We start from the raw sequence: 18,908 nt of genomic DNA, 5'->3' as shown, positions 1-18,908 counted from the left end.
AGGCAGGAGGAGTCTGCCAGCCCTACCTGGAGATACAGCCAGGGATTGAACCTGGGCCCTTCTGCATGCAAAGCAGATGCTCTTCCACTGAGCTATGGCCCCAATCCCTAAGGGGAATATCTTTCAGCAGACAGTGCTCACATGCTTACCCATCCAAAGATATACCAGGACAAACCTTGCTTAGCTAAAAGGACAATACACACTCACTGCTGCAAGACTGGCTATTCACCCCAATGAATATAGAACATAGGCAGCTGCCTTATACTGAGTCAGGCCTTGGGTCTTTTTAATAGTTTGTTTTTAGTTTAGTTTTAGCTTTAGTTTAGTGTGTGGACGGTTGACTTATTTTACAACTGTTTCTTTTTTGCGTCTGGAAGTCGAGTCTTTGGTGTGGGAGTTTCCATATGTTGAAAGTTGTTCATGTGCTTATTTCTGGAAGTGCCTTGGGCTGCCAAGTCTATTTACTTCTGGAAGTGTCTCAGATGATCTGCCACAGAATGATGGCCTCATCACCTGCAGGTCAGGTCCAGGTCTGCAGCCACCTGCTAAATCCTTCGTCCTACATCACACATAGGATGCCCTTTATAGGAGCAGCAGACATCTGTGTGCCCTGGCAGATTTAGGCATTGTTCTCACTGAAGTGATAAACCAGCAGCTGAGCTATGCCAGTTGAGACTGCATGAGTGGCTTCAATGCTCCCTCATGGTTCAATGATCTTCCACACCAAACACAAAGCAGAACAAAAATTCATACACATAGAAAAGCTTGGTGCCAAAGAGAAGATGCCACATCCTAGCTTTCTTCCCGGCATTTGGTTTTCAGTGCTGTCTGAAGCAGACCAGCTCAGCTGCTGGTTCCCACCTCAGCGAGAACCTGGCCCAAGTCCTAGGAAGGAGAGGTGACCTACCTATAAGCACCAGAGTCTTCCGCTTGAAGGCCGGCAGCCTCACCACTTCCTCATAAGACACCACGTCCAGCTGATCAAAAACTAAAATGAGAGAGAGAAAAGCCCTTAACTGAGCACCAGAGAAAAGCAAGGTACACCACACCTCCCAACAGCCCCACAATGAATATTTATATACTGTTTTCCAACCAAAGTTCTCAATACAATTTACACAGAATAATAATGAGAAGATGGTTTCCTGTCCCCCAAAGGGCTCACAATCTAAAAAAGAAGCATCAAAGAACCACCACCATCATCATCATCTGTTGTAAAAAGATCACACAGACTGACTACAAATAAAGGCATGACAAGGTAGCAGGGATGATACACTGGAACATCTGCAAAAAATACAAGCTACCTGTAGCCAAAAATTGGTGGGACCATAACATTGAAAAAGTTGTCAAAAATGAAGATGCAAAAATATTATGGGACTGTATACAGAGGAAATAAATTCATACATAAGTATATCATACAAGATCACTAGAACCACATGGAAAGTGGATTCTCATGAATGATGCAGCCTCCATTCCGCCGTCTGGGCACACGAATTGGGCTTCAGCATCCCACAACAGGCAGTCCATGGGCCAAATCCAACATCCCTGCTGCCCCTGAGGAGGACCATCTGGCCCTCCCAGTGGAAAACTCAGTGCCGTGGGGTATATGGAAGGAGCTGGTGCTAAAAGAACTCGTCAGCATTTCACTCCGACGACTGACTTGGCCATTATCCTCAGCCTCAAAATCCATCTCCAGGGCGTTTCCCGGGCTAGCCGCTCAACAGCAGCAAAATGCTTCAGTTCAGGCAAATAACATTCATAACATAAACAGCAGGGGGAGCAGTCTGGCAAAAACTAACAACCTGACAAAACAGCAACTTCTTTACGCCAGATATACAACGTCATAGCACTATATCGCAGTGATTAAATTTGAAATAAGGCATTGGAAATATGAATGGCACCCTTCTGTCAGCGTAGGGACTGCGGTGTCACAACACCGGAAGTGTGAAAGCACACTTCCAGGGGGTGTAGGAGCTGCAGAGAACACACACACATATAGAGAAGCAGCCTTGGGACACCTGAACAGTGTTCCCTGCAACAGGAATTCCAAGAGGTGATTGACTACAACTCCCATCATCTCCAGCTGCACTGGCTTTTGGCTGGGGATTATGGCAATTGTAGTCAATGCCTGGGAATCCCTGGCATGGGGAACACTGCTCTTGAATTGGCCTTATGTTGACCCAGAGTCAAAAGCCCCCTTGCTACAAGGAAGGAAGAGAGGAGGATATGGGACAAGAGGGAAGGAAAAAGATGCTCACTGGAGCTGTGCTTCGCCAAGTACTTGTCTTTGCATTTCTTCTTCTTCGCGAAAGGGCTGCAGCTCTGGGCTTGGCTGGGGTTGTTCTGGGTCATGCTTGCAACACGCCTGGAAGAAGCAGGAGGTGGGGGTGGGGGTGGGGATGCAACAGAGAAGGTCCAATCAGTCCCAGCCCTTCCAAAGCAATCAATCAATCAATCAATCAATCAATCAATCTCTTTATTTCAGTCTTTGACCAGCATATGACAGAATGAACATAAAGATGCTATAAAGTCCAAAGCAATCCACATCCCATGGCCAGCGCTGAACCAAGGGGAACCATGTCATCCAGGAACAGGGCCTGAGAACGGAGAGAGCAAGAATTGGCAGCTCAGAGTGAGATGGCTTTGAGTGAGAGAGTAGCCAGCGGATCCTGTTAAGTTGGAACTGTAAGCATGCATTTTGTAAGAGAAGAGTTTTGAAGACCAATGGACAGAGACAGAAAAGTGCAAGTTAAGCCTGCATTCAGGTTACATATACATTATGAATTGTTTTCTCTGCATCCCCTTTTTACTTGCTGGTCTAACAGTTTGTATTGATCGGATTGGGCATCTTGGCTCTTTGGGGCCAATCTCCAGTTTTTGAGGGATGCCTGAAAGTCCAGGGTTGGAAAAGCATTGCCGACAGAAGGTTGCTGCAGAAGGTTCTGCAGCAGAAGGTTCCAAATTCCCTCCCTGGCATCTCCAGATAGGGCTGAGAAAGACTCCAACGGCCGGCTTTGCATGCAAAATGTCCCTGGTTCAATCCCAGGCAGCACTGTACCAGCTAGGAAGATAGGTACAGATTCCTGCCTGAAACTTGGGGACCTGCTACCAGTCCGTGTAGACAATACAGAGCTAGCCGGACCAACTGTTCTCTCAGCAGGGCTGTTCTTATGATTGGCGTTAGGGTGGGAGAGGCCAACCCTAATTTGGGAGCCATGAACACTTCCAATTGGCCATTGTGAGAATTCTACCAGCAAAGGGGAGGGGTCGAATTAGTGTTTGCGAGATGGGTAGCAGTGGCGAGCCTACAACTTGTACCCAGAAATAGAGTGAGGGTGGAGGGGAAGCAATCTCTGCACCTCCCACTCCTGTACTCATTCCCCCCTCCTCCTCCCTTGCTTGTAGAATTCTCACAATGACCAACCAGGCAGATGCACGGCTCCTGAACTCAGCCTGGCCACTCCTCCTACCCTAAAGAAGATTGTGAGATTAACCCCAGTATAGGGCAAGAAGGGGCCATAGCTCAGTGGTAGAGCATCTGCTTTGCATGCAGAAGACCCCAGGTTCAAGCCCTGGCAGCATCTCCAGGGAAGACTGGGAAAGACTCCTGCCTGAAACCTTAGAGAACTGCTGCTAGACAGTGCAGTCAATACTGAACTAAATGGACCAATGGTCTGACTCAACATAAGGCAGCTTCCTATTTTTCTATAGAAAAATAAAGAAAAATAAAGAGAAGGAAACATGTATTTCAGATCAAGACCCAAGACACCTGTGTGCAAGGAGATCGTGTTATAAAAACTCATCTCCTTGGGTGGAGCTTCCAGTGAGAACTTCAAAAGGGAATAAGTGTTGGCAAAAAAGCCCCCAAGAAGTCACCACCCAAGTGGGACATACCATTCTTGCAGCTCCAGGGAGGGGATGAGGCCTGCTGATCCGCTTGCAGAGCTTTCCACCCGGCCTTGCCACCAGTTGCTGTCATCTTTGTTGATGATTTCAATGACATCTCCTGTTTGGAACTTCAGCCCAGCTTCCTTGCAGGGGATGAGACTGTCCTTCTTGGGGTCATAGTCAAATTGGGCTCGTACAAACATCTGCAAGAGACAGGTCAAAGGTCATCTCTGGATCACCAGCTCCGAATTGCAGGTGGCAACATTGCTCAGATGGGCAAGTGGTTTAAGTTGGATGCCTGAGGGACGGAAAATGTAGAGGATATCCCCTTAATTTTGCTTCTCGTTTTCTTCTCTCTGTGCCCTCAAAGAAAAGCATATTCCAACATAAATGAACATCATTTATCACATTGGTCCTTCCTCCAAGGAGCTCATGAAGTCATTACCATGTTATTCTCACAACCATCCTATGAGAGTTTTACACAAGGACTGGCAAATGGCCAGCCAGTGAGCTTCATGAATCATGGCTGAGCCGGTGATGAATCCACATCTTCCAGTTCCAAGTCTATTCGCTATAGCACACTGGCAAAAGCACACATGGCAAATGGAATCGGAGATCCATAGTAAAGTATCTGCCTTGTACGCAGAAGGTCCCAGGTTCAATTCCTGGCCGCATCTCCAGGTAGGGCAAGGAAAAACTCCTCCCGAAACCTTGGAGAGCTGCTGGCAGTCAGACAATGCTGAGCTAAATGGACCGATTTGGTGCAAGGCAGCTCTCTATGTTTTGACATCCACATGGGTTTTTCAGGGAAGATCCTGCTTGCAGAATCCCAAAAGGAAGCTAATCTTCTGCTAGCACAGAGGTGCTCAAACTTGGGTCAGATGAGGTTGGACCATCAGCCAAAGGCCACTGCGGCTGGCATGTTGGCAGCTGTAGCCCAACGACATCTGGGGACCCAAGTTTGAGAATTCCTGTGCTACTAGTTCTGTTCTTTAAAATGCACATGAGTCGTGCTGGGTGGGGGGCATACAGCATTCCTCTTTGGAAGGACAAGCAATACAGCACAGCTGGCTACCTTGTCTCAGGGCTTTCAGGGACATCCCCGTTAGAGCCAAACCTGTAATAAAAACACATTCTACAACTTTGAACACGAAGAATGAGAAATCAAACAAATTAGGTTCAGTCTGACAAGTAAAGGCAGCCTGCTCTTACTGCCTTCAAAACCCAGTGAAAATGCAAATGCTGCAGGCTCTTAATCATGGCTAAGAGAATGGGAATGGGCCACACACTCCCTTTCCCTTCCCACTCTGAAGCCATTTTCCTTCTCTCTTTCCTGCTTAGCTTAATAACTGTCCCACCGCACCTTTGTATTACACATGTGCCGATGCAAACCAATTTCTAACCATGGTTTGAATCCCTGGTTGAGGAAAATATGGTTTGCAGCACCACATGTGCTGCATGAAACCATGGTTAATGTTGGGAAAGAAAGGCAAGGGAAAGGGCAGAGTGAGGAGTAACGAGTGTGCATGTGAACCCGATTTCTTAGCCATGGTTGAGAGACCAGCACCATTACAACTGCTCTGGACCCTTGATTTTGAAAAGTTACAATCCACACACAGTCTTAGTTGCACTGTCAGCCATACAATAGGTCAGGGGTTCTTAACTTGGGGTCCATGAATGCCCTGGAGGTCCCTGTGGCCTGTGAAAAATGTGTGCTTGTGCTGAGTTTAATTTGCTTCCTGGCAACATAGAACAAAGTTCTTGAAAATTAACTGTCCCAGGTGTTTTCTCCTTTCCATTTTTCTGGAGTGTATGAAAATCCGTAAGAGGATCTGGGGGGTCCAAAGGTACCAGAGGGCCAACCCCTGCCACAGCTGATCATCTCCTATTCCTGGAGGTCTAGCCTTCCCCTCTCCTGCAAGATCCCCACCTTCTTGTGTTACCTTTGTGGCATGGGGACTACTGTAATATGGGCTCTTCCCACACTATCTGGGCAATGTGAGAAGACCTGGGCCACACTTCCTGCCCACAGTGGCATCTCCCCTCCCCTTCCACTAACCATCAGGCATTTTGACCTTTTCTTTCCCATCTTTGTATTGTCCACCTTATGTAGATTTAGAGCTGCCAACCTGTTCTTCTAGCTAGGCTCCTGGACAAGAAGAAAAAAAGGGAAGTCTATCTCATCACTGCATCTCACTACTAGGAAAATACCTCCCCAGTTGCTGTTGTATCTTTAATCATCTCTCACAACAAGAACCCTGCCAGAAAAAGGCTAGAGGAAACCAGTCTTGTGTGGGCTTGAAAAGGTGTGGGAAACCTATTTCAACATCTCAGCAGTTAGCAGCAAGATTTCACCTGAGGCTTTAGTGCCCTAGATACTAACTTTCCCATCCCTATAAGAAGGGTAACTGGACACAAGTTGAACATGAGCCAGCAGTCGATGCAGCTGCTAAAAACGCTAACGCAACCCTGGGCCTCATTAACTGTGCCCAAATCATGAGAAGTGATAGCTCTGATAGCTCTACTCTTTTCTGTGCTGATCAGATATCACTTGGGATACTGCATCTACTCCTGGGCACCACTTTTTAAGAAGGGTATGATAATCTGGAACAGATTGAGGAAGGCAACAAAGATGGTGAGTCTGGAAACTAAGTCCTATGAGGAAAGCTCAGCTTGAAAGAGCTGGGTATGTCAGCCTGGAGATGAGAAGGCTGAGTGGGAGATGATCATCATCTGATGGGCTGTGCAACATAAGAAGGAAGGAACATTCTCTGTTGGTCCTGAAGGCAGGGCTAGAACCAATGAGTTGAAATTGCACGGAAGAACAAAATTCTAGGGCACATTTATTACTTTTGCTTATTTGCATACAGTTTGTGTTGCTGAATTCATATTCTATTTATTGATACAGAATTTTCATTTTTTTAAAATGAAGGATACACACAGCCCTGATAATATTGTGTGCATGCATGTGTGTAGTATACTATTTACCATAAAACAAACAACATCTACAGCCCTGTTGCCAGACATACATCATAACTTCAAACGGATCAGTAAAATAAGACAGCTCTCCAATTGCCTCAAATGGGATACTTCTGAATAGAGAAAGAGGAGAAAGCAGAGTGTGTGTGTGTGTGTGTGACCGTCTACAATCCGTGTGGTCTCTTTGGAGCAAGACTCTCAAAATCATATTTCTTTGTGTAGGCCTTCTATCAAGAGTGAGGTAGAGACACATTCATGGATCTCTAAATGGAGTCCAGTGACTAACGGGTGGATTGCAACGTGATAAATCTGCTTATCTTCAAGGTGTCACAAGACTCTTTTGCTGCTCTCTTGGAATTAATGGGCCAGGCAGACAAGTTGCAGCCAAGCAACACCAGACATCCACATCACCTTAGCAACAGCAGCACAAGTCCAGGACTGCAAGCCCCTTTTGCCATGCTTCACTTCTGCCTCCCTTCCATAACCTCAGAAGCTTTGGCTTGTGACAAAAACTGCGTGAAAGAGAAGGTCTCATCATGCAGCATCATTGTTGGGCAACCCCATCCATGCCTGGAGATTAGCCTGGAGTGCTTGTTGGAGCGCATATACTGTAGACCTACTAACTACTACTACTAATATTGTATTAGTACAGCTTTTCAGCCTTGCCTATACAAGGAGGATAAGGACAAAAGAACAGCCTTGTGGAATGAGACCTATCTGGCCCAGCACCCTGTTTCCCACAGTGGCCCAACAGATGCCTTGGGAAGCCAAACCACCAGGAAGTTTTTCACACCCGGCTTTTAGTTCACATCTCCTCTGCAATGGAGGAGATTTACTCCATTACTCTGCAATGGAGTAAATTTGGCCATTCACATATCGGCCAAATTTACCCCCAAGTCCAGGGTAAGTGCGAGCAGAGGCGTGTCTAGGGGAAATAGCGCCTAGGGCAAGCACTGAAATTGCGCCCCCTGTCAGAACATCTGACACCCATCTTTAAGATAACTTTACCATATCAGCTGAAAAATACAAGTCAGGCTTGTTCATCTTTTAATATTTCAAAAACTTTAGCAGCGGATGTAGCCAGACAAAAAAATGCTGGAAAACTACAAATTTCAGTATGCTGGGGCCATGAAATACCCAAATACTATGTGGAGGTGTAACTGGAAAACTAAACAGAACTGCCTGTCTAAATCTCTACTATGCATTGTAGCATCACTATTACATCAGTTTTAAAAATAAATGGAGAATTTGGCTTTTCCCAGATACTCTGAAAATAATTAAAGGATATGCAGAGTAAACTGTGTCACTGCTTGGAATATATTCTAGTATTTTAGAAAGAGAGAAAGAAACTCTCTATACATAGAAAAATGAGAGAAAGAGAGCAAGAAACTCTCTATACATAATGCCAAACTGAATATGTGTACAGTGACTTATAGTAATTTTTTTTAAAAAAACATTTTAACTGTAGCCTCTTTGGGGGGCTTCCAAAAGGCCTTGGGGGGTCTGCAAAGGTTCCCCCTCCCCCCACTGGCTTCCAGGGCCTCACAGGGATCATTTGAGCATGTGCGGTGGTCATTTTTAAAAATATATATATTTTTTCAAATGGCCGCTGCAAACAAAATGGCCACAGTGCATGCTCAAATGGCCTCTGTGAAGCCTGGCATGGCCTAGGGCCTCACAGAGGTCATTTGAGCATGTGCAGTGGCCATTTTGTTTTTGGTGGTCTTTTATTTTTAATTTTTAAAAATGGCACCCCCTTCAAGTGGTGCCCAGGGCACGTGCCCTGCCTGCCCTACCCTAGATACGCCCCTGAGTGCGAGCTATCGGGGAGCACTTCACACACAATTTGGGTTTTTTATTGTGCGTTAAGAGTGTAGCCAGATTTATATCCGGAGTTTAAAAATCCACATTTTGCATTGGGAGGGGGCAACTTCGAACTTGCAATAAAGTCTAAAGCCTGCTCTCTAGGAAAGCTCCAGGAGATGGAGGCATGCCACCTCTCCTGCTGTTGCTCCCCTGCAACTGGTAATCAGAGGCAACCTACCTCTGATCCTGGAGGTAGTCTCTAGCCATCAAGATTAGTAGCCAGTGATAGGACTTGTCCACCATGAATTTGTCTAAACCCCACTTAAAGCTATCCAAGTGGGTGGCAATCGCCACATCCCGTGGCAGAAAATTACACAGATGAAGTACGTGCTCTGTGAAAAAGTATGTTCTTTTGTGAGTTTCAGGAGCAACCAAAACTGCAGGGCTGCCTCCAACAACCCTGTGAGGCAGTGAAAGCTACAGCCTGCTGCAGCTTTAAACCAAGGACTAGGCACATTCTGAGGGGAAGTGTTTAGCTCAGCATGAAGGTTCTGCTCAGCTCCCATGGTGAAGAGGAGAGCTGAATGGACCTTGATGTCCAGATATAGCCTACCTCTTGATACCAGATTCCAGGGATAAGAACCTCCAGAAGCAGTATACCTGATGCCAGGATTCACCAACAGGGGAAAGCCATAGGCCTCATGCTCTGCTGATTGGCCATTTCGGTGGGGGGAAATGCAGACTAGAAGGATTTTGTTTGGCTGAACCAGACCAGTTAGGACTGCAGTACTGGGCATACCTTGAAGTAATATCCCAGTGCACTCAGTGGGATTTACTTCTGAGTAGACATGCCTACAGTTCTGCCTTGCATGCCTCCTCCTCCTTATCCTGAGAAGCCAGTTAAGCAAGCACATCCATTAATAATCACTGACACCCTCGCCGATTCATCCCTGCTGTTCGACAAGGAAAGCTATTTCTCCTTTACAGATGTATTTTCAAATATTCAAATTGACAGGAATCTAGAATTTGAGTTGGGGGGACCAAGTAGGACTTCCAGTTAGAGTGGCCATGCCCCCCAAAATTCCGGGTTTCACCCAGATTTTAAAGATCTCACCCAGCTTGCTTAGCCCACCCAGATTCTCCCAGATTTCAGCTTTCATTTAAAACAAACAAACAAAAAAAGCTTAGCTCCAGCCCTTGTAGAAGTGGAGTTGTGGAGCAAAAACGAGCAGTCACTCTTCTGCTCAGAAATTATTTTCCGGCCAATTTACATAATAGGCAAATTAGGCGCCTGGATTTGGAAAACCAGAATAGGGCAACCCTACTACTTCCAGTGTTCTTTTGTGTAAGGCCTCAATGAATTCTTGTTAGCGGGTTAATGATGGAAACAAGCCCTCTCCCTATATTGCATGGCCCAGCAGCCAGTGGCAGCCCCCATCGACTCTAAGGGCACCTCCTTCCCCATCTAATTGTTTAGTGGGCCTGCATGAAGCTTGGGCCAAAGCGGAATACTCTGCACAATCCTACCATTCTCAGCATGCAGTGCTTCACTTTGCCCAGGGCCAAGGGTGTGTGGAAGGGGTCTTTAAAGGAAACAGAGCCCTCCTCGCACCCCTGCACCACCTTGGTAGGTGTGCATGGGGTGCCGGGAAGTGTAGCCCTTCCCAGCACTTTCCTCCCAGAGCTTTTATCAGAGGGCTCCTTTTATCAGAGGGCTCCTTTTATCAGAGGGCTCCGTCTCCCAAGGGCCCTCCCAGCACCGAGAAAAGCACAGTACTGTATGGAATCCATGGGAAATGGCTCCTGCACAAAAGGTTGTTTGCCAAAGTGCCCCCCACCCCACTTGAAACACAGTGAAGATCACTGATGCAGGCCATTCCATTAGTAGTAGTTGTGGGGTTTTTTGCTCCTCTTCATATCTAGAAGCAAAACAATGAAAAACAAGCAGAAATAGATATAATTCCATGCACTGTGCAGGGGGTTAGAGACCTCCAAGGCCCCTTTCGACTCTAGGGAACTCTAGGATTCTATAAATTTATAGAGCATGCAGAATCTAGCTCTTTTGGGTGCAGAATTCTGATCAGAGGCAAGCATGTTTGATTTTTTGTTTTGTTGCTACCTCGAAGGTGGAAACTCCACCTACCTGGAGGGCAGACATGCGGCTCTGCTGGTTGGGAATGACCTTTAAGGAGACCGTTCCCTTGGTTTCTTTCTAGAGGATAAAGAAAAGGGAGAGAATCAAACTCTAGAGCACCCACGGAACCCAGGACTCTGCCAAGTGTTCGTATCGTGAATGTGGCCAGTTGCTTCTGAAAGCGAGAGAAGGCGAGGGCCATGGCCCTCTTTACAGCCAGCTGCTGGAAACTCAGCTTCAAGCATGAGTCAACAGCAGCTGCTTACAAAACAGGATCCAGTATTTCGCCCCTCATCCCCACCTCCAAATTTTGTTGGACTCAGTGCTAGCGGTTCCAAGGAGGAGGGAGAAAGACAGTGGCATAGCCACCCCTGGGCAAAGGTGACAGATGCCCTGGGGCACTGGGGGACACCACTGGTGGGGATCGCCCCTTCTCCAGGGCACACTCCTTTGTCCCTCTCCCACCCACAACTGTCTGGGAGTGTGAGGCATGGGCCCTCATCCACTCCCAGCCAGCATTTTGCTCAACAGCTGGGTGCTCTCTTTCTCTTCCTTGCTCTGAGTGGAAGAAAGCACCCAGCCAGCAAACAAAGCACCAGCTGGGAGCAGGGAAGGTGCCATGCTTCCCCCCTTCCCCATTCTGGCCATGCCCCCTGTGTTGGCATGCATCTGATGCCGATTCAAGGAGGCAGCAGCAGCCTTCCCCCTCATCGCAGTAGCAAGCCCCCTATGCTACGGGAGAGAGATTAAGACTAATAACCCTGGTCGCCTGGAGGCTAGGAGAGATGATTCAGGGTCACACCAGACATGATGTGAGTGAGCAGCAGTGGGATCACCTGTCTCTCCTCTAAAGCAGGGAAGGGGAGGCTCCAATCTTGACTGGAGCAGCAGTGCCATGCGGGAGGGTTTAGCCCAGGCCTGCTCAACTTAGGCCCCCCAGCTGTTTTTGGACTGCAACTCCCATAATCCCCAGCTACAGTGGCCAGTAGCCAGGGATTATGGGAGTTGTAGGCCAACATCTGCAGGAGGGCCTAAGTTGCGCAGCCCTGGTTTAACCTTATACCATTTCCCCGATCTCACCCACCCCCCAGGGATTTCCAGATGTTGACTACAACTCCCATCATTCCCTGCTGCAGTGGCCTTTGGCTGTGGACAATGGGAGTTGTAGGAATCCAACATCTGGGAACCCCTGAACAGGGATGTGGACTTGTTTGCCTGCACACAAACACAGCTACTATTAGCTTGGCTGGCAGTGGGGGCCGGGTGTGGGATACAAGCACAAAACAGGTACCGGCCTTTCCGCCAGAGCAGGGCTGATTGTAACTTTACAGAGAGGATTTCAATAACATTTAAAAAAAAAAAACACTACAGGGAGAAAACAGCTCTCCCTCTCACACACAGCGTGGCAGCCCTGAGGAAACCTGGAGCCCCCCCCAGCTTCTTTTGTGTTATTTATTTAAACAAATCAGGGGAACCAGGCCACAGATCTTCCGAGGGCTCTCCCAGGTCAGAATTGGGGGCAGGGTTTTCTGAACTTGGGTCCCCAGATGTTGCTGGGCAATCACGGCACAACCGGAGGCAGGGTGCAACATGATGCCTTGCCCTGTGCTGGTTGGGGCCAGCCCCCTTGCAAGCTCTGGAAGGGGCACCGGAGGCAAGAAGGGAGGGAGGTGGCCAGCAGCCTCCTCTCCTGTTTCTTGCAGGCTTTGCAAGAGTGTGAGGAGAGGCACTCCTTGCAAAGCTTACAAGGGACAGCCCAACCCCAAAGAGCTGCTTCAATGGCTGCGGAGGAGGCACCACGCTGCCCTGCTGGCACAACTACTACGACAGACATTTACCGTATTTTACGGACTATAAGACGCTACCGACTTTAAGACGCACCTTAATTTTAATCCAGTTTTTCAGAGTTTTAACATATTAAACTGTTAAAACATATAAGACGCTCCTGAATTTTGGCGGATATTTTCCGAGGAAAAAAGTGAGTCTTATAGTACTGCTTCTCGACAAATGTTTCCAAAGCAGTTTACGTAGATAAATAATAGATAAACAAAATGGCTCCCTGTCCCCAGAGGGCTCATAATCTCAAAAAGAAACATAAGATAGACGCCAGCAACAGCCACTGGAGGGATGCTGTGCTGGGGGTGGAGAGGGCCCCTGTCCCCTCTAAGGTGTGCGCATGTGTGCGCGCTCACAAGTTTTTGGATATCCGCTGAGTTCACTTTAGATCCCGCTCAGGTTGAACCAGGAAGGCCCCTTTCTGAATGCAGGTGTGCACACACTGCCTTGATACTGCTGCTCAGAACAAAACTCATTCCTCACAGAGATGAAAGAAATTAGAGGGACCACTGGATAGGGCCCGTTGCTCTTCCTCTGCTCAATAAAGATAATTGCCACTTTTTAAAAGCGCCTCTTTCCCCAGTTAGCAGGGAGCACCTCAGTAACCTGCCACCCAAGGTGATTGCCTCACCGGGGAGGACAGCTGGTTTTATGGGAGCAAGCCTGAAGCGTCCCCTTTGCTAAGCAGGGCCCACCTTGATTTGCATTTGGATGAGAGACTACAAATGAGCGCGGTAAGATATTCCCCTTAGGACAGAGCTACGCAACTGCCGATGTTGGCCTACAATTCTAATAATCCCTGCCTATTGGCCACTGTGGCTGGGGAATTATGGGAGTTCGAAAACAGCTAGAGAGTCAAAGTTGAGTGGCCTTGGCTTAGGGGATGGGGCCAAAGCTCAGTAAAAGAGTATTTGCATGCCAAAGGTCCCAGGTTCACTCCCTGACAGCATCTCCAGGTAGGACTGGGAGAGACACCTGCCTGGAGCCTTGGAGAGCTTCCAAGTCAGTGAAGACAATACTGAGCTAGATGGACCAGTGGTCTGACTCCATATAAGGCAGAATCATATGTTCCTTGAAAGGGCCCATCCCTGAGGACAACCACCCTTGGAAGGAAGGCCAGGTCCCTCCTTCCCTGCTCTTGTACCTACCAACATCTTCTGCAGCTGGTCTACAGAGTGGTTGGTGACACTTTTCCCATTGATTTCTAGGATCTCATCCCCCATGTGAAGGGAGCCTGCCAGAGTAGAAATAAAATAAAATTAAATTAAAATAAAATTAAAATGTTTAGCATTGATATAGTGCGTTTGTCTGCTCAAAGCACTTTACATAGATTATGTTACTTTAATCCCTACAGCAACTCCGAAAGGGAAGCCAGTCTAATGGTCTCCGTACTGCAGAGTTGGGACTGAGATGGAGGGAGGGAGCTTGCTTTAGGACAAAGCCATCTCTTCTCCAGCCAAAGTCACTCACCGATATGGCTTTCTACTCCGCAAAGGGCTTTGGATGAGCTCCCTGTCAAACTAAGAGCTTCTCTAGCTCTGGCTGCTTTTTAAAAAAACCCTCAAAACTAGAAAAATGTGAAAGCCTGGGGAAAAAACCACCCCTGAAAAACGTTTTTTCCAGGGAACAACACCCAGGGAACGTCCTTTTCAGTAGGGATGTGCACAAATCAATTTTTTAAATTCAATCTGTACTCAAATTGAGTCACTCCCAATTTGTTTTGGGTCCGAATCTGCCCCCCCCCCGCCATATCAGCCCAGGTTCGATTTGTTTCTGAACCCAAATAGATTCAGACAAAAAAGGGGTTCCAGGGATGAAAGAGTGGGGTGAGTGGTAGTGCCCAATGGGTGGAAGCTACCACCCAAATTTCAAAGAAATGGGGCAAAGGAGTGATTTTTTTAAAATTGATGTTTGCACTTCTTTAAGCTTTTTCCCATAGGGAATAATGGGGAATTTCATCAGCCTTAGTTATAACTTCACGTGGGGAACACCAGGGTGGCCCAGTTGTGGTGGGTGGTACTGCCCAATGGGTGGAAGGGAGCTACCAGCTAGATTTTGAAGAAATTGGGCAAAGGGGTGATTTTTAACAATTTTTTTAATTTGGCATGAATTTGTGGCAGATTTAGGGCAGAAAAGGGGTTTGGGGGGCAGAAGAGTAGATCAGGTGGTAGTGCCCCAATGGGGGCCCACTTCCACCCAGATTTCAAATAAATTGGTGAAAGGGATGATTTTTAATTTTTTTCTGACGTTTGCGCTTCTTTAAGCTTTTCTCCATAGGGAATAATGGAGAATTTCAGCAGCCCCATAACTCCACTTGAGGGGCACCAGGGTGGCCCAGAGCGGGTTGTGGTGTAGTGCACGTAGGCTGCCAACCACCCCGAAATCAACAAGCCCATGGGGCACTAGGTTTTGTTGTTTTCAATGTCTGAGGTTCCGGAACACCTCAACTTCTACCCACTGGGCACTACCACCCAACCCACTTTGGCCACAAAATGGACGTCCAACTCTCCAAATTTTGGGGAGTCTGAATCTGGGATGATTTTTTTTTTACCCGAATCTGGGCAATTGAGCACAGGGGTGATTTGTTATGTATACAAATCACCCGAATCAGCCAGATTTGGGTACAAATCATTTTGTACCTGAATCAATTCGCACATCCCTACTTTCCAGCACCATGGAAGGAGTCAGACCAAGGCCAGTGATTATTTCCAGCCCCACCCTCCAAAGCACAGAAAATGCTTGCTATTGTCTATGAGTCGAAGAGAGTTCAAACATGTTGGGTTCAAAAGTGTACAAAGGCTGATACACATTACTCAACAGGATAAGCAACCTATAAAAGCTAAATTTTCCAGATCCTCACAGGAAGAGTACATTTGCTCAAAACACATTCGGATTTACTATTCACTCAGGGGTGGGAAGTTTGTGTGCACATGCATGGGGCGGGGGCACAGTTCAGTTGTAGAATGCCTGCTCAGCACAGCAAAGGCCCCAGGTTCAATCCTGGTATTCCAGCCTGGTAGAGCTGGGAACGAACCCTCTCTGAAACCCTGGAAAGCTGCTGCCAGTCAGAGTAGGCTTCACTAAGCTGCTACCAAGTCAGTGCAGACAATCCTAAGCTAGATGGACCAAGTTGAAGGCAGCTTCATACTTCATTTTTTAAAAAGAAGAATGACCACATGAAGAATAAACTTCACCACAACTTCTGTGATAAAATGAGCTTTGTAGAATGAGCCCTCAAGGCTTATTTCACAAAGCAAACAGACTCTCCCGGCTTGGGGCAAAGCACTCAGTTCTACTGGAACGGAATTGGGCAATTGAAACTGTACTTAAGTTGTCGGCTCCTTGATCTCTGAAAGCACAGATCTTCACTGGCTGACATCCAGACTAGATTACTGCAGAGCAGTCATACTGAAATGAAGTAGTCCTTTAGAGTAACTCTTGAGGAGTACAATTAAGTAAGTGTCTGAATGTCAGCCACTGAATTGCATCAGCATCAGCATCACCAGCCCTGCCTCTTTTCCCAACCTTAACATATCTCTGTTCTAAGGGCAAATGTGAATGTCTCATGCCCATCCATCCCTCTAATGGGGAAGAGAAAAGTTAACATTGCCATGGGTCTGACATCTCAGCAGATACTGAGACAGGGAGAGAGAAATCTCCAGTTCTGATTATACTAGGCACTAATTTGAAAGGAAGGATGAAGGGAAGGAAGGAAGGAAGGAAGGAAGGAAGGAAGGAAGGAAGGAAGGAAGGAAGGAAGGAAGGAAGGAGTTCTGTAGCCCAGGGATTCTCAAAGTTGGGTTCCCAGATGATGTCGAACTATAACTCCCATCATTACGGCCTTTGTGGCTGGGAACCATGGGAGTTGTTGTCCAACAGGTGGGGGACTCAGGTTTGAGAACCCCAGCTGTGGCCTAAATATCTGGTGCTTGCTCCTGGAAAATGTTTCATATGTTGTTGTTAAGGTCACCTTCTAGTCTTTACCTTGCCTGTGAATCATGCCTCCATGGAGGATCCTGGCCACAGTGCAGCTCTGCTTCTCATTCACCTTCAGTGTGATGCCCTGGAACAGACAGGAGACTGTGATGTGAAGGCCTGGTGTGACTCTGGAAAGGCACTTCCCAGACTGTCTCTGGACCCTATCTCTTGACAGCCGTAAGACTCTTCCAGGAGAGAAGTCTCCCGATTTATTTCACTCTGGCAAAAGAGTGCTAGTTTCCTCAGGTGCCACTGCAAAGCTCCTTCCCTGGCTCTAAGAGCATAGTCCCAAAGCATTGACCAGAAGTCAATCCTGGCTTGAGGGAAGCTACATCAACAGTGGGCTTCAGGCTACAAGGGAGCAGGTCTGGCACTGACCCGAAGTCAATCCCTTACATCCGCATCAGCAATGGGCTTCACGCTGCAAGAGAGTAAGCCTGAAATGCTGACCAGATGTCAGTCCTGGCTTGAGGCAAACTACCTCTATGGGCTGATCTGGCTGATCCAGTCCTTTTGCCCCGCCCTACTAGCTCCCAAGGCAAGAGAGCTACTCTCTCCCAACACGAAGAACCGCAAGGTACTCCTCCCACTGGCTCACCATGGGCTCCTCTGAGACCTTCTCAAACTGGATGAACTTTATTTTCTGCACCTCCCGGCCGTTTGCGTGGGCCAGGTTGCCCAGCGTGGCTGAGCCATTGGTGTAAATATCCTCGATCACTGTGTTCTGTGGGCATGGAACAGCCTGTGAGGGCAAAAATAAAACCTCGGTTTAGGAGCAGCGGACCCTGCCATATCCTGGTCCCCAGATGACGCTCCGAGGGAGAAACTTCAGGGCTCACATGGAAGGCCTTAACTCACATTTCATCTCCCCATTCCCAACTCAGAATTTGTTCCCCACTCTGGACAGCAACACAGCATGGACCCAGGGCTGGGGGGCCCTCTGTGGGGGGATAACAAGGCATTAAAGCCATTTCTGAAAATGTTAAGGCCTCTATTGACCAAGGGGGCCAGAGCACATGCGCCTTGCTACACATAAATATACTCAAAAGTCTGCATCAAATCAAGCTGGATACTGCAGAAAATTTGCATATCTGGACTTATTTTGCATAATCTAACCTGCCACTCCAAGGAAGGGATCACATCAAGGCCAATATAATTAAGCCATCTAATTAAGCCAGCACAGCATAGTGGTTAAAGAGTTGGACTAGGACTAGGAAGACTCGAGTTTGAATCCCCATTCAACCATGAAATTCACTGGGTGACTCTGGGGCAGTCATGTCGCTCTCAAAGGGTTGTTGTGAGGAGAAAAATAACCACGTACACCACTCTGAGCTCCTCGGAGGAAGAACGGAATATAAGTGTAAAAATAAATAAATAAAATATTGTGTCCAATTTGCTGTCTGTCTTATCTTTGAAGCTGAGCTGGAAGTGATGGGGCAGAGATGGGGAAGATTAATATTATGACAAGAAGTATTTATACACTGCTTTTCAGCACAAAAGTCCTCAAAGCAGTTAACACAGAAAAATAAATAGGATTGGGAGCCCTGTTCCCAACTAGCCAGGAAAGCAGACTGGAAGATTTGGTCTAATCCAAAAAGACAGTCTAAGAGAAACACGGCCCATTTCCTGAATAAGTTTAGAAATGTCAAGCAAGCTTCATTAACAAGGTAAACAAACTAACATTAGTTACCTTACCTCTAGTGTGAAGCAAAACCTTCACTACCCTAAAAATGTTCTTTGCCATCCTTTTGCTCCCCCAAACCAGTTGTTCTAGGGTTTCTTATGAGCTACAGTGAACTACTTACTACAGGAACTGCTCAGCTTTTTGGGCATCCGCACCTAAGCAGCTCTTACAGCAGTTCTTGCTTTTTTCTTTCCACACGAGACTGGACGTGTGTTCTCTCTCTCTTTGCAAGTTGCAACCCCTCCCTCTGTCACTGCTTCCAAGAAAGCCAGGATGGTGTTCTCTCTCTTTTTTTACACTACAGGATTCTTCTGGCACACTACACTTCCAGAAATCTGCCCCCCCACCCCCACACACACACTTCCATTCACTCTTCCCCTGCATTGGAGTTATAGACATGCCTGTCCCCCACTCAATATTTTTAAAATATCCTAGACTTAATACATTGCTGACCATAAGTAAGAAATTTCCTCCGGTTATCCATTTCAGAAAAGGCTGACATTACTGCTGCATTTTGGGAGGTGTTTTTTTCCTGCTGTTGAAGCAAAAGTGCAGAAATGGTGCTGCATCAATGTTGCACTGAAGTTTTAAGGGTCTTCAAAAAGC

At 47.2% G+C, this 18,908-nt stretch overlaps 1 protein-coding gene across 2 annotated transcripts in view; it reads right to left on the bottom strand.

The window, feature by feature from the left end:
* Window positions 1-18,908, bottom strand: part of MPP1 (MAGUK p55 scaffold protein 1) — a 39,967-nt gene that overhangs the window by 7,113 nt on the left and 13,946 nt on the right. Inside the window, exons 2-8 of one of the 2 annotated variants that reach the window (XM_053273380.1) lie at window positions 17,217-17,360; window positions 16,625-16,703; window positions 13,789-13,874; window positions 10,814-10,882; window positions 3,892-4,088; window positions 2,256-2,362; window positions 908-988 (exon numbers count right to left, since the gene is read on the bottom strand). In XM_053273380.1, the coding sequence (XP_053129355.1) occupies window positions 908-988; window positions 2,256-2,362; window positions 3,892-4,088; window positions 10,814-10,882; window positions 13,789-13,874; window positions 16,625-16,703; window positions 17,217-17,360 (763 nt within the window). The remainder of the gene's footprint in view (window positions 1-907; window positions 989-2,255; window positions 2,363-3,891; window positions 4,089-10,813; window positions 10,883-13,788; window positions 13,875-16,624; window positions 16,704-17,216; window positions 17,361-18,908) is intronic. The other variant, XM_053273381.1, reaches the window with a different exon arrangement.

Source organism: Hemicordylus capensis, chromosome 11 (genome assembly GCF_027244095.1).
Source record: "Hemicordylus capensis ecotype Gifberg chromosome 11, rHemCap1.1.pri, whole genome shotgun sequence".
NCBI lineage: Eukaryota > Metazoa > Chordata > Lepidosauria > Squamata > Cordylidae > Hemicordylus > Hemicordylus capensis.
The sequence above is the reverse complement of the archived record's forward strand: the minus strand, read 5'-3'. Positions and strand labels throughout refer to the sequence as shown.